General features: G+C 37.0%; 1 protein-coding gene across 1 annotated transcript in view; it reads right to left on the reverse strand.

Annotated features, from left to right (window-relative positions):
* Window positions 1–3261: 3261 nt before the first annotated feature.
* Window positions 3262–15217, reverse strand: part of LOC138712224 (frizzled-10-A-like) — a 42926-nt gene continuing 30970 nt past the window's right edge. Inside the window, exon 2 of the mRNA XM_069843774.1 lies at window positions 3262–5345. Within this exon, the coding sequence (XP_069699875.1) occupies window positions 3903–5345 (1443 nt within the window). The 3' untranslated portion in view covers window positions 3262–3902. The remainder of the gene's footprint in view (window positions 5346–15217) is intronic.

Below are 15217 nucleotides of genomic sequence, written 5' to 3' on the forward strand. Positions count from 1 at the left end.
ATATCAACAAGGAAAGGCAGTCTAAGAAGCCAAAGAGAATTGGAAAATAGGTTTTCATATTGCGATCTATCGTCTTGCAAGTACGGATACATCAGAAGTTTTTTTTTATTTTAGTAGGTTATTTTACGACGCTTTATCAACATCTTAGGTTATTTAGCGTCTGAATGAGATGAAGATGATAATGCCGGTGAAATGAGTCCGGGGTCCAAAACCGAAAGTTACCCAGCATTTGCTCATATTAGGTTGAGGGAAAACCCCGGAAAAAATCTGAACCAGGTAACTTGCCCCGACCGGGAATCGAACCCGGGCCACGTGGTTTCGCGGCCAGAGGCGCTAACCGTTACTCCACAGGTGTGGGCCATTAGAAGTTCGGTGGTATCGACTGGTTTTGAGAAAAATTATCGTTGTTTTCGATTTTACAAAGATTTGTAATTTTCGAATGGAGTTAAGTACCGATATCGTAGTGGGAGTTACAAACAGAAGTCTCGCTCAAAAGTAGGTCACGCCTTTAAAAAGTTTTGGAACCACAGGTATAGTGGCGGTGCGTCAATAAGAGCACAAGAGCACGTGAACACCTTGTTTTCATTAATGCACAACTATTTTTATTATTTAATACCGTATTGATATAGTGGGGATGTATAATATCAGAATCGAGTATTTTAAAATTCCCACATCTTGCATAAACTTCTTGTGTAAACTTGGCAACATGCATTCACGTACAAGCTGTGCTCTTTTTAAGGATGTTACAGGAATTAAACGCATGTGCGGGAGAAAATTGTCTTTCACTGGCCGCTTATGGCTCGTCAAGAGCACAAAGCGTTAAGTGAATAGTGAATCCATCCTATAGATGTCGGGTGCATCGATGTCTATCGTTCACGTGCTATATATCGAGGAGGAAATTTAATAGTCTGTATTTTAGCCTGTGGGTGTCAGCATTTCTCATTGTCGGAGTGTTTACTTTGTGTGGGTGTGTGTACAGTGCTGCTACGAGAGTGTAGGTTGTGAATTACTATACTTTAGTGTTAGCATAATAGCATAATTTGGTAAATATTTATCCATGGTTTGGCTTTCAAACACGTCATAGTGGTATGAATTTAAGTATCTGTATGGTAGTGTATAATATTAATTAAGAATAATATTTACTGACAAGTATTTATAGTAATCAATCTATGTGAATGGGATTACAGTACTGGTATATGCTATAGTGTATCAGTCTGTTGTGAACCAAAATATATTACTGAACACACGCTTTTGTAAATAACGGCACTGTGGTATGTATTAATAACAAACGTAAACAATAAATTCTGTTCAAGCAATTTTGATCAGTAAAGAACTGGGTAAACTGACTTACCAAGAAAAATTGGAAATAAAAAGACTGAGTTTCATTATTATTATTATTATTATTATTATTATTATTATTATTATTATGTTTTGAATTTATATAGGCCTACGGTTTTTTCGATAGTGAAACATTGGAATCATGACATTTCACATTAGGCTAAACGTATGATTTCAAATTCTTTTCGGTTTTGGAACACAAAATTGTGAACACACGTAATATTTTATCACGAGCCGCCACTGCATAGGTATATAGGGACATTTGTCCGCAAAGCAGGGATCTTTATGGCTGATAATAATTTTGTCTGGTTCTACCTTGCAACGAAAAGCACCGAGAGTGGATGAATGGATGTGATATCGGTCAGGAGACTTTTAAGCCTGGGTCTCAAGACTTCGAAATGTCGTACTGTAGATTTTTTAGTCGGCTATTTAACGATGCTGTATCACAGTGCTGTACGCAGAATTTCGTTGGGGGGGGAGGTTTCAATATTAAAATTGTTTACAATTTACATTATCGGTATTTTAAAATTATTATTATTATTATTATTATTATTATTATTATTATTATTATGTTACAGTATATTTATTAATATAGTATTTTACTAAGTTCCAATAGAACATATTTATGAATATCCTTGTTTTAAAACCTTTGAAACGTAATTTTTCACAGCGATCCTATTTTTAACAAATTTTAACTTATGTTTAATTCTGTATAATAAAAAAATGCTTGTGTCATTATTACACTTACACAATAATCATATTATATATTTAGTGAACGGTTGTTCAGGTACGCGGTAGGTCTCTCTATAATAAAGATAACATTGTTATAATTCGAACTTGCCGCAGCACTATGCACAGAATTTATATTGAAAAAGGGTATGTAGATTTTGTTACTCTGACAGTGAAAAATTAGAGAAGGGAAAACGATTAAGGAAAAAAAAAATACTCAAATCTAAATATGCCATTTTTGTAAGTTTAAAGAGGGGGAGTTCAAACCCGGTAACGTCCTCCCTTGCTTACGTCCCTGCTGTATCAGCTACTAGGTATTTAGTGACTTTTTTTAATTGGTTATTTAACGACACTGTATCGACTACTAGGTTATTTAGCGTCGATGAGATTGGTGATAGCGAGATGATATTTGTTGGGAGATGAACCCGAGGATTCGCCATAGATTACCTTGCATTCACAGTACGGTTGGGGAAAACCTCGGAAAAAATCCAACCAGGTAATCAGCCCAAACGGGGATCGAATCCGCGCCCGAACGCAACTTCAGACTAGCAGGCAAGCGCCTTAACTGACTGAGCCACGCCGGTGGCTGGTATTTAGTGACGATGGAATTAATGACAGCGAAATGGTATTGGCGAGATGATACCGAGGATTCGCCATAAATTACCTGACACTCGTTTTACAATTGGGAAAAAGTCCTAGCAGGAATCGAACCCACGCCCGAACGCAATTCGCCATCAGCAGATAGACGAGCTATCGCTTGAGTTACACCGGTGGCTCGTGGATTTAAGACACATACTGTAAGTAACCCTGTCCCCGATAGATGCAAAATTCGTCGGCCATTTCATGTCGATTATTAATCTTGAATTTGACGCTTATTAACTTCTGAAATTGAGAGCGTCGATATATAAAATGCTATTACTACGATACGCTAGCAATATTTCAGGCTATATTAAAGATTTATTAATTTGTCCTACAGAATAATATCTGTAATATTAATTAACAATTAAAATTTAGGAGAAAAATTCACTCCGGCGCCGGGGATCGAATCCGGGTCCATGGTTCTACGTACCAAGCGCTCTGACCACTGAGCTACGCCGAATTCAATCCACAGCACCGGACCGAACTTTCCTCCTTCAATGTTTCTCTTTTGGCCTGACTCCAAGTTAGGCATATATGTTGACGTTTTATGTCCAAGTCAACTGCCATTATACAGTATAATGTAGGCCCTATCTTACAGACTCCTCAAGTAAGTAAAAGTGCTTATTGAAATGGAGTTTCTCATGTTTATTATGTCGAGCTGTGTTTTGTGGCTGTGAGATATTCTTAAGTGAAGAAAAAACTCTTATAAAATAGAAAATACAATCTTGTAGAAGATGTTCATTATCCCCAAACACTTTTAAATTTGTAAATCACGTTTGTTCGAAAGAGCTGTTCTTGGGTATTAGCCTACGTAAATAGATCAACATCTTTTTCTCTACGAAGAACATTTGAATAAATCTAGAACCCATCTGAAACAATAGCCAGGCAAATATTACATAATACATAATACTGCACAGAAACAACTAAAATTCCAGGTGCGAGTGTATACTCGTAAAACAAGTAAAGGTTATCATTTTCAAAGAGATCGTGAATTAACCATTCAGAGAGTTCAAACGAATCGTCTTCTCTTAATTAATGCACTTCCTGATAGATATATCCATTGCGACCATACAAAAATGGCCATCAAATGTCACACATAAACAAAATGGAAAGTTTTACTTCAAGTTAATACTTGGGGTATTCTGCACTGACGCAGTCTCCATAAATACTTAGTGCTACATAACCGTAACTGAACCTCACACTCGTGACACATGAAGTGAACCGGTTCCTAATGTGTGCCTTGAGATGGTCAACGTGTGTAACCGTGGTTTGCGAGGTGCTGTGAAGAGTTTGCTCCAGGCACGGCACGTCTTGCCGGACCAAACCCACATCCCAGAAGTCACACCAACAACAAGCGACAAGAAGAGTCTCAGCAGAGCCACCTCCACGCCCGCGGCTTGGTAAGACGGCCCTGGTGTGCAGCTGGGCTCTATACGACAATCTAGAGCTGCAAGAAGGGCCAGACTGCGCCATCTGGGTCTGTGCCACGCTTCGTACAGCACACAGGCGAGGGATCCCAGCACAGGAAGCACGTACAGCGCTGCAAACACGCCCAGGCGTGTCATGAGTCTCTCCAGTTTGGCAGTGCTTCTGCCAGCGCTCTTCATGGCTCGACGCACTTGAATCAGAGCAGCTCCGCCTAGGGCCGCCAGGGTGCAGCCCGCCAGAAGTAGCACAGCGTGCGGTACTACCAGAAACGGCACAGCTGCGTTTTCAGACACTTGGCACAGTCCCGTGAGCTCGTCCCCAGCCACGCGGTGCAAAGCCAGTGCAGCCACTCCCAAGACGGCCGGGCCTGCCCACGCAGCTATGTGGAAGTACGTGGACAGTCCGTGCAGAGCCTCACAGGACCACCGCTTGGCTGCTGACAAGAACCAGGAGGTCGCAAGCACCACCCACCACACGCTGGATGCCATCCCGAAGTAATAGAGAGCCAGGAATGTCAGAGTGCACGGCCCACTCTCGAGACCGTCGACTGCGACGTAAGGAACGCCGCCGTCAGATGGAGACACGCAGCTGAAGGCTGTTGGACCCAGAGCACCTCGCACGATGTACGCCAGGGCCAGGAGGTTGTAGCAAAGAGCGAGGAAGATGACGGGTCGTTCCGGGTACCGGAATCTCGCCGGCTCAACCCAGAATGTGAGCAGTGTGAACAGCGTCGAGAGGAAGCACAGCCATGCCCAGCCTATCATCCACGTCTCTGCAAATTGCTTATCTTCTGATCTGTAGTACGCGTCACGGCCGCAACGTGGACTGCAAGTTATAGCTCTTGGTTCTCGGGCGCGGGCGAAGTTTGGCGGACATTGTTGCGTGTGTACAGGCGCTGGGTTCACCGCCCACGTGACGCCACCACTTTCACTGCCAGTGTGGGTGGGTTCTTCGCTGACATTTGGAAACTGCATGCACAGTCCATTCTGTTCTGACAGCGGGAAGCGCGAACAGTTGAGCATTGTTGGCCATGGAAAGTTGAAGGTCTCCAAGACAGGTTGGCAGTCGGCCTGCACTTCCTCGCATAGGCCTCTGCACGCTGGAATAGCTCCGTTCACATGCTCTGTGCACAGGGGGGCGAACAGAGAGCACAGGAAGAATTTCAAGTGGCGAGAACAGTTGTAATGTATCAACGGCATGAACGCCAACAACTGCAACAAACAAAAGTCTCATTAGAAGACAAATCAGGGACAGTGAACAATTTATTATTATTATTATTATTATTATTATTATTATTATTATTATTATTACTACTATTATTAGTAGTATACACGGAGTGATTCAGGAGGAATACTAATGATTTCAGGGTGTGTGGTAGTATTGGCTATTCAGAGTAAAAGGTTTATACCAAACATGTATCCAATTTTCAATTGATGCGACGGAGATACAGGTATTTGAATGTTACGCACAATAAGGGGTGTAAGAAGTGCCAAGAAGGAAAGACAAATAAAATATTTATTGTTTATTTACATGGCATCAATACACTTGAACAATTTAATGCACTTTTCCACCCTGTTGACAACAGTAAGTGCTTCTTTTGAGGTCGTTTTGTCGTTCTTTTAAGAAGCCAGCACTATTCATAATTCGATTGTGATTCTTTTATACATAACACCTACCTTAGAATTCCCGTGAAAGGTTTTCGTGGTCAAAGAATTTTCTTCACTAAATTATTTTCGTCCCTTGTTTTTGTACATTTCGGCTTTCATCCATCTCCAAAGACAAAAATTGATGAGTTAAGTCTGGGGACCTTGGTAGTCAAGGCACTTGACCATGGCAGCCGGACCATTTTTCGGGGAATATGAGATTTAGATGATGTGTCACCTGGCGGCTAAATTAATGTACAGGAGCTCCGTCATGATGGAAGAATATGTACAACCTTGTAGCCAAGGGAACTAAAGGCATCTACTTATTTCTTTACATTCATTATGAACAGTGCCGCCCTCAGACGATTTCAGAAGAGCAACACGTATTATTCCTTTGTACGTAGCCAATAATACGTACCGGTAGTCATTTCTCGTTCCCTCATATCATTTGTAAGGTTTGTTATACGTAACATTCAAACGGCAGTTTCACTGTCACTCCATAACATATTTACTATTCCTCCTTAACCAGTTTGTATATAAGAAACAAGTTCCAAGGATTATCAAGAAACGAAGCGTGTGAACAGAAAGTGAACCCCTCTTTTCAAGGGACTGTAGACATATCTTTGAATTCCTTGTACAAATAGAAGTAGACTACTCGTATATCTATATTCTGGACACACCATGCAAAATAATTCACTTAATTTCTTTATCGTAAATATTTAGCAAGCAATCGCTCTTGATATCGTGTGCCTATGAAAATTATAATAGATTTAATATAAATATTGAAATATTTAACAAATTTGTTTATTTAATCGCTAATATATAGAATAGTTATAAATTATAAGGCATTTGGAAATGTACGTCGTGAATTGCTATAAAGAACATCTTGAAATTTGCGTGGAGACAGTCGAGTAATGTCGAAAATCTGATTATAAAACGTTCCAAGTGTCGAATATGCTCGATAATATTTACAAAACTTTTTATTCTAGTAAGGTGATTAAATAGCCAATATATTACAATACTACCTCTGATTGACGGTTTGTGTCAGGGGAAAAACAGCTGTTTGTACGCATCTGAAGTCTGATAAGTGTAATACACTGCGCCGTCGATTTACTAGAATGCGTTTGTCTAAAGAAACCAGAAAACTGTACAACGTGGTCTGTCGTGACGAAAATCCAAGTCCCCGCATACCAGTAATGCATCGTGTCATAAACACTTTCAAGTCTGAGTATTTTTGACAAAGTAAATAATATTATTCTTCATTCCCTCATTTATTAATTCGTTAGTACATTCACTCCTTAATGAATTCATTCATTCTTTCCTTCATAACTTCACTTACTCGCTCTCACTCACTCACTCACTCACTCACTCCTTCCTTTCGTCACCGGTACTTATTTATTTATATTTATTAACTCATTCATTTATTAATATCTTAATTTATTTATTTATTATTGTGTTTTCTTGATATCTGTATTTTTTTCCTAGGAAATAAAGTTAATTTGTATTAACGTTGTATCAGATTCGCTTTTTATAATGAATTACTAACTCTTCGACGCTGTTATTTCCGGCGTAACTCCGCCCCTTTGCTTACGTCTTAGAAAGTAAAGGCTCTATAAAGTCTACTAGTAGTAGTAGGTAGGTAGTATCGTTCGCCATTTTTGTTCTCACATTGCCGAGCTACCATACGAGGAATCTATTTGCCACACCGTTAAACATCATGTCGTAGCTCCTATGATAATAAATCAAACGCAATGTAATTCAGCAAATAATTGAGCGGCAAATAACGTCTTCGTGTGCTTTCTGCAAACGCCAAAAAAAAGAGCTAAAATGGCTGGCGATTATATTAAGTATTTATCGAGCCTTAAGAAATGAATCAGCGAATCACAAGTCGCACAAGTTTAAATGTAGCCGACCTGCAACGCGATTGGCTGCCGGAAATTAGAGCGACGGGACTATAAATACCCATTCCCGTATGATCGATTTCTTACTGTCCTTCATATTCCTTGGCTTTCTTGTTCTATATCAGTAGCATTTATGTTTTTTTTTTTGCTAGCGTACCCCCAAAATATATTTGTACCCCCAACTCCATTGCAATTATATAAAAATAACAAAAGACTATAATTGATATTGTACTAAAATAAATTATTATTATTATTATTATTATTATTATTATTATTATTATTACTATTATACAATAGTTATTGATGCAATAATAATAATAATAATAATAATAATAATAATAATAATAATAATAATAGTAATGATTTATGTGAAATTGCATTCAAGCAAGGAAAAACAAGAGTTAAATTGCAAAAGAAACTATAATATAATGTAATAAATCAACAAGTATAATAAAATAAATATGTCAGCATTTTTACATACGTAATCGGTGGGATGCGTACTTCTTGAGACAATCCCGCGTACTCATGCGGGTACGTGTACCACAGATTGAATACCACTGCTCTACCAAAAAGATGATGCTTCCGATTGCAAGGGACTTGATCCGAATGTTATATTAAGTAAGTGAACATTGACTTTCTAATAAATCGACGGAGCAGTGTTTGTAGCTAATCGGCGATGTACGCAATGGAGGGAGGGGAAGGAACTGACTACCCTATCCCATTATCTCCTGGCCTAGTGGTACCATGTTGTGCGGTTCAGACTTGACTTCGGACTTGTTGACTAAACAAATAATAATAATAATAATAATAATAATAATAATAATAATAATAATAATTATTATTATTATTATTATTATTATTTATTTATTTATTTCAAATATTAATGTGCAAAACAACAGCACAAGGCCAATTACAGTTTAGCACAAAATAAAAAACAAAACAAAACAGAACAAATGATTATGAGAATGAATGACAGAAAATGGCAGTGAGATCAAATACAATCAATATAATAGTCAACATTAACCATTCACCAAATGCAACAAAATAAATGGCAATATCTAACAAATAATAAAAGATATTAAATAACAAGTAAGGAATATCATGCATAAGTAAAATCAAATCAGATCTTGCAAATTGGCACTTTTAATACATCTGGCTATTGGAGAAAGGGATTTAAATAATTTAGTGAAGAAAATTCTTTGACCACGAAAACCTTTCACGGGAATTCTAAGGTAGGTGTTATGTATAAAAGAATCACAATCAATTACACCATTAATAGCATTATTAAAGAAAGTGTAATCAATATCCTGACGTCTCAAATACAGACTGGTACAGTTAAAATATTTACTAGACAGTTCATAATTTAAAGAAGAGGAGTTGGGTACGAATCTGAACGCACAAAGAGAAATGAATTTTCTTTGGATATTTTCTAGTTTAGCTGAATCAGTAGACGTAATAGAGTTCCACGCAACAGATGCATATTCTAATTTAGACCTTACTAAAGCATAATATACGAGTAATGTAAGTAGTGTATCAGGAGAGGAAAAGGAATAAGTAATAGACCTAATGAGACCAAGCATTCTTAGTGAATGATTAAATAAGTGATCAACATGGTCATGAAAGTACAATTTAGAATCAAGATATATACCGAGATCCTTTATACAGTCCTTCCTGATTATGGCGGCATTCGATAGCGAATAGTTGAACTTCAATGTAGTTGTCTTCCTAGAGAAAGAGATAACGCATGTTTTAGAAATATTAATTTTCATACCGTTATCAGACCAACGTTGAATGGCATGTACAGTATATCATTTTGAAGTAAATGACAATCAGCAAGACTGTTAATTTTTCTAAATTTTTCAAATCATCGGCAAAGAGAAGATAATGGGAACAGATGGGCTTACAAATGTCATCGATAAAAAGCAGGAATAATAACGGACCTAGGGTGGAGCCCTGTGGAACACCACAAAGAATAGTGAAAGGATCAGAGAGAGAGTTTCCCAACCAAACACAAGATTGTCTGTTGGTTAAATAGTTTTCAAACCAGCTAAGATAAGTAATGGAAAGTCCAAACTGATCTAATTTACTTATTAAGATTTGATGAGGAACAACATCAAATGCTTTACTGAAATCAAAATAAATGGCATCAATTTGGCCTTGGGATTCAACTGTAGGCATAATAAGATTGAGATAATTGACCAAATTCGTTGTTGTAGATTTATTTTTAATAAAGCCATGTTGAGCAGGATTTAATTTAGATTTAACATAAAACGAAACATGTTTGTGAATAATTTTTTCAAAAATTTTTGAAAAGTTATTTAGTATTGAAATAGGTCTGTAATTATTAACAGAATGTTTATTGCCATTCCTAAATATCGGAATGACAGACGCTTCCTTCCATAAAGAAGGATAAATACCCGTTCTATAATAATAATAATAATAATAATAATAATAATAATAATAATAATAATAATAATATGTTAGAATATGAGTAAGATTGACTGAGGCCAGTCTATTATTCCGTCATCAACTTCCGTGGTTTATAATAATAATAATAATAATAATAATAATAATAATAATAATAATATGTTAGAATAATAATAATAATAATATAATAATAATAATAATAATAATAATAATAATAATAATAATAATAATAATAAAAGGTAAAGGTAAAGGTATCCCCGTTACATGCCATGAAGGCACTTGGGGGGGCATGGTGGTAGAGCCCCATGCTTTCCATGACCTCGGCACTAGAATGAGGTGGTGTGGTCGGCACCACGCTCTGACCGCCTTTTACCCCCGGGAAAGACCCGGTACTCAATTTTAGAGGAGGCTGAGTGAACCTCGGGGCCGTTCTGAAAGTTTGGCAACGAGAAAAAATCCTTTCACCACCTAATAATAATAATAATAATAATAATAATAATAATAATAATATGTTAGAAATATGAGTAAGATTGACTGAGGCCAGTAACTTCCGTGGTTTATACTAATAATAATAATAATAATAATAATAATAATAATAATAATAATAATAATAATAATAATACATATGATTTGACCAACTCGACAGTACTCAGGGTAGCATTCGCCATGATTTAGCTAGCCTAGGCAAACTTTCCAATGACAATAAATATCGACTGGCCTTTTCTATTAGTATAACTGGATCTGGAATTACTAATTTTCAGCTTCATTGTGATAAATATCCTAATAAAACTCGTTTGTGTTCGTAGAGCTGTCACTACACGCGGGTTGTATAATAGCGGACAAAAGTGCATTCTTTCGCTCACTCCCTACTTTTATTTCAGTTCTCATTGTGCTCTTACGGAAATTGGTGCAGCTGTATGGAGGCAGAGAATTAACAGCTTTTACCAGAACCGGAATTGGGGGGAAGGGTCGGTCACTGGAAATAACAAACATATTATTGTCATCCCTTAACAGGAAGGTACCTTTTCAACAGTCCCCTCCTGGCTTGTGTAGTTTGCGAGGGTACCAATTTAGTTCACAACCCTCCCACTTTTGAGCGACCTACGCCTACAAAGCTAATATTAAGAACGAACGTATCGGTTGACTGTTGAAAAGAGGGTAAAAGCCTGCTATAAGTAACCGGATTTAGAAAATAAAAGATTTCAAACTAGCTTGTTCCACGCTGTGAAAACCGAGCGAGTATCGAGTTTGCAAGGGTTAAACAATGTTGATTTTTATTGTAGAATGTAAGCCATTCTTTACGGAGAATGGAACTGAAAGAGCCTGACATCAGCTGATCTCAGATTACATTACATAAATGGCCAGGTCCACCGATGTGGAGTAACGGTGAGCATGCCTGACAGTGGAACGGGCGGGCCTACGTAGATTCAAAGCGTCGTTAAATATAACAATTATACTTTTCTTCCTGTAGGTAGCTTCAGATCAATGTCAGCATCATCTTTGCACTGCCACCTTATCTTCGATGGTTCATCTAAAAAGTTATAATTGGCGTCTCAACTGTTATGAATCGCAAACAATGAAATGCAGATGACAGATGAAGTCGATTTGAAAGAATTAATTTTTTCAATACACACTACTTTCATAAACTGATCCGCTTCTGCATAATTTTATCCAAATAAGATAACGTGATACAGATTCTACGATGTCACCACCACCACCACCACCACCACCACCTTCACTAATATTGTTTCAAACCCCAAGAGAATTTATCATCTCTCCAACGTCCAAAATCTTTGTGTTCTATATCCCATATTTCAACATCATTTTGAGAAGCTTTTCTATTACTTTTATAAAATGTTATACAGGGTACTTAAAAAATAAATATTTTGATAGGTGATAGTCTATTATTTATCAAAACAAGAAAACAAAGTCTAATAAACATGGGTCCTAAAATTAATATCTTCCGAGATATGAGTACTTGTTCAACATGATACGAGATGTGATTTCCAATGTGTACGAAGCTTTCTTTTTTAATCCATGGGGATTCTGAGTCTGAAAAGAAAATATGCAGTAATTGTTGTAGCAAATTCAACACGAGACTTCATGTCTATATTAGTGATGCTGAGAGGATTTCAAAGGGGCTTGAAATACAAGTAACCGCCTCCGAAAGAATACCGGTCATGCGTTTATAATTTATATATAAAGAACTGGTTTTGTTCGTTCGAAAAATGACCTGTATAATGCCTAACCGATTTTAACTCAACTTGGATAAACCAGTTGGATGTCTTCACACGGAAGGGGTCTATTGTGAGGTGCATATGGGTGAGGTGAGGGTTGTAATGGACTCTACATTCGTTTCTTCGTTGTTGAACACTGGTATAACAAACCACCATGAGGATCCAGAATCGATTCCTAGAAAAAGAAAGGAGTATTTATGCTCTCCTTACGGGGCTGTCTGTGTGTTTGTGATATGTGTATGCTGTCTCAAGATCAAAACTGTGAAATTGGCAAGCAGATAGCTTGGCTGTGACCAGTGGCGGATTTATAATTCTACCGTCTGTAGGCACCGAGAATTTCCCGTCTCGTTTTTATTAATATGTACTCATCCACTTTGACCCTCGATTAAAGTTGGAATAAAATAATCTACGCTGTATCCGGTATACACCGGCACGGGGAATACGTCACCCAGTTTCGGAAATGTAACTACAGTTGTGTTGGTTTGAATGTTTTACTTTTGTTTCGGTGTACCTATGGACCCACGGGAAGAGTGGTAATTAATTAAGAACGTGCATTATAGTTATTTTCTCTTCATATTTATTTTTATTTATTTATTTATTTTATTATTTTGCTAATAATCGTAACATAAAATATAAAATATACAGAGAAACTTTAGCTCGCCCCTGAAAGACTAGAACTCGTGCTCAGGGGCGGATTCCTGAATTGAAATTAATAATTATACAATACAATTTGCAATTATAGAATATAAATTTAAATTTACAATTTTTCAATTTTTATAAAATCCATACATAACTTTTTAAATTTAATACTAGAACTATTCGAATTGACAAGATTAGGATATTTAAATATAAATTTGTTATATATTCTTGGGCCTAAATTACTACTATGATTAAATACTGTAACAGTGTTGCATTTTGGTTCAAACAATCTTAAAGAATTCATACCTTTTGTTTCGTAACTATGAGAATACAATTCAAAATTATTTCGATTTTTATGTATGAATTTTATTAATACAATATAATAAATTTGTCTTACGTTAAGTACATTCAAGTCTAGAAACAAATTTTGAGATGGAAAATCAAGCGACATTCCGAAATTAATCCCAGCTCACGACAAATTTGTCACTATGATTCATTCAAAGTTCAATTACCATGTCTATTACCACTTTAATATTGCAGAACTCGCGATTACAAATCAAACGAGTGGTCGTACAGGTCTATAGGTGCTTTCGATGCGGAGATATTACTGAGAGAGACCGCGCGGCACGGCTAATTTTATACGTAACCTCGACGCTCTCATGCCCGAGGTATTTCCAATTCTGTCATTTTTCGTTTCACCCGGAACGGTGCGGGGAAAGAAGTATTTTACGTCAAAACTAGGCTTACTTTATAGAGTTAATTATTATATTGTGTAATTTCTGCAACGACAGACAATAATCACCAGTACCATCCAAATGAGTGACGAAAATATTTGAGTTCAACTTTCCAATAAAAACGATGAAAATTTCCCGTGTCTTTGACCTTCATTTCATAATTAAAATGAGGCAAATTCGAGAGGGTCACCCTGTATATTTACGGAAGTGATCCCAACACATCAAGTTACGAAGGATGAGCAGTCATTGTATTCGAAGCTAACCTTTTCCTGAAGTAAATAAAACAGACTTTCCAGTTAACGTAACGGCTTCATTACTAATGGACGAAGTGTACTAAATGAGATTGGCTTTTGATGTTCATCTGTAGCAAGAACATTCCCTGAACCCAATCACTGGAACGCCCGTTCTTCTGCAAAGTTCATTGACTGCATTAAAATCAATCGGATCTCTTTTCAATGCGGTACGGCTCCAATTAAACAGACATTCATGATCTAGGCAAGAATGTTGAGAGTGGACGTCTTCCTGCAGTTTACTGCCCATCTCAGAAGCAACCATTGGTCATAATGATGTTTACCGTGCATAGTTTTCTTTATAAACAAAACAAGAGCTCTTCGATTGCATGCATATGTTCAGGCTATTCGCATATTATCTCGCATTACATGTAAGGCGAAACACGCAGCTTCAAGGACAAATGTACGTATACAGAACAATTGATTATAGGTGACAAGTTTCCCCATTGTATTAGTGCAACGGCATTTTCTATGCCTACACAGTACTGCATTCAATGGGTATAGAAAATGCTTTCTCTTCTAGAGTTAACGTAACGAGGTTTATCTTTTATTACGGTTAACACGCAAAAATGAGATAAGCCTATTATTTATTGTTTTAATAGGTTACACAGATGATATCGATATATGGGAAGAACTAGAACAGCAGTTTCAGAAATACTGTATATGGAATGTTAAAAGAAAAGGCAGAAGAAGTAGACTTGCAAATAAAAATACAGAAAAACAAAGTCAATTATACAAGTTAGAAGAGCAATAAACTCTTATCATTAACGACTGTAAGTGCGAAAGAAAAAACCCTAGAAAACAGGGCTTTCATATGCAACTAATACTTTTTGCACATCTTTGGGAGAAGCTAGGTTCTAAATAAAATTACAAAGGGATTTACCCTCTATCCTTAGTGAAGTGAGCCAGGGACATATACTCTTTTTTGGAAAAACTAATTTTCTAAGATACTGGTACTTGCAGCTTTTTCATGTCCATTATTCAATTATTAATAGCTTCAAATGCATAGGAATTTTAACTTATACCAATGACGAAACAGAAGAAATATAAGTTAGTGACAACTACTGTCGCGACGCTGTTATTCCCGGCGTGACTCCCCCTCTTTGCTTACGTCTTAGGAAGTGAAGGCTCTATAAAGTCTAGGTAGGTAGTATCGTTCGCCATTTTTGTTCTTTCGTTGCCGAACTACCAGACGAGGGATCTATTTGCCGC

Source organism: Periplaneta americana, chromosome 13 (genome assembly GCF_040183065.1).
Source record: "Periplaneta americana isolate PAMFEO1 chromosome 13, P.americana_PAMFEO1_priV1, whole genome shotgun sequence".
Lineage (NCBI taxonomy): Eukaryota > Metazoa > Arthropoda > Insecta > Blattodea > Blattidae > Periplaneta > Periplaneta americana.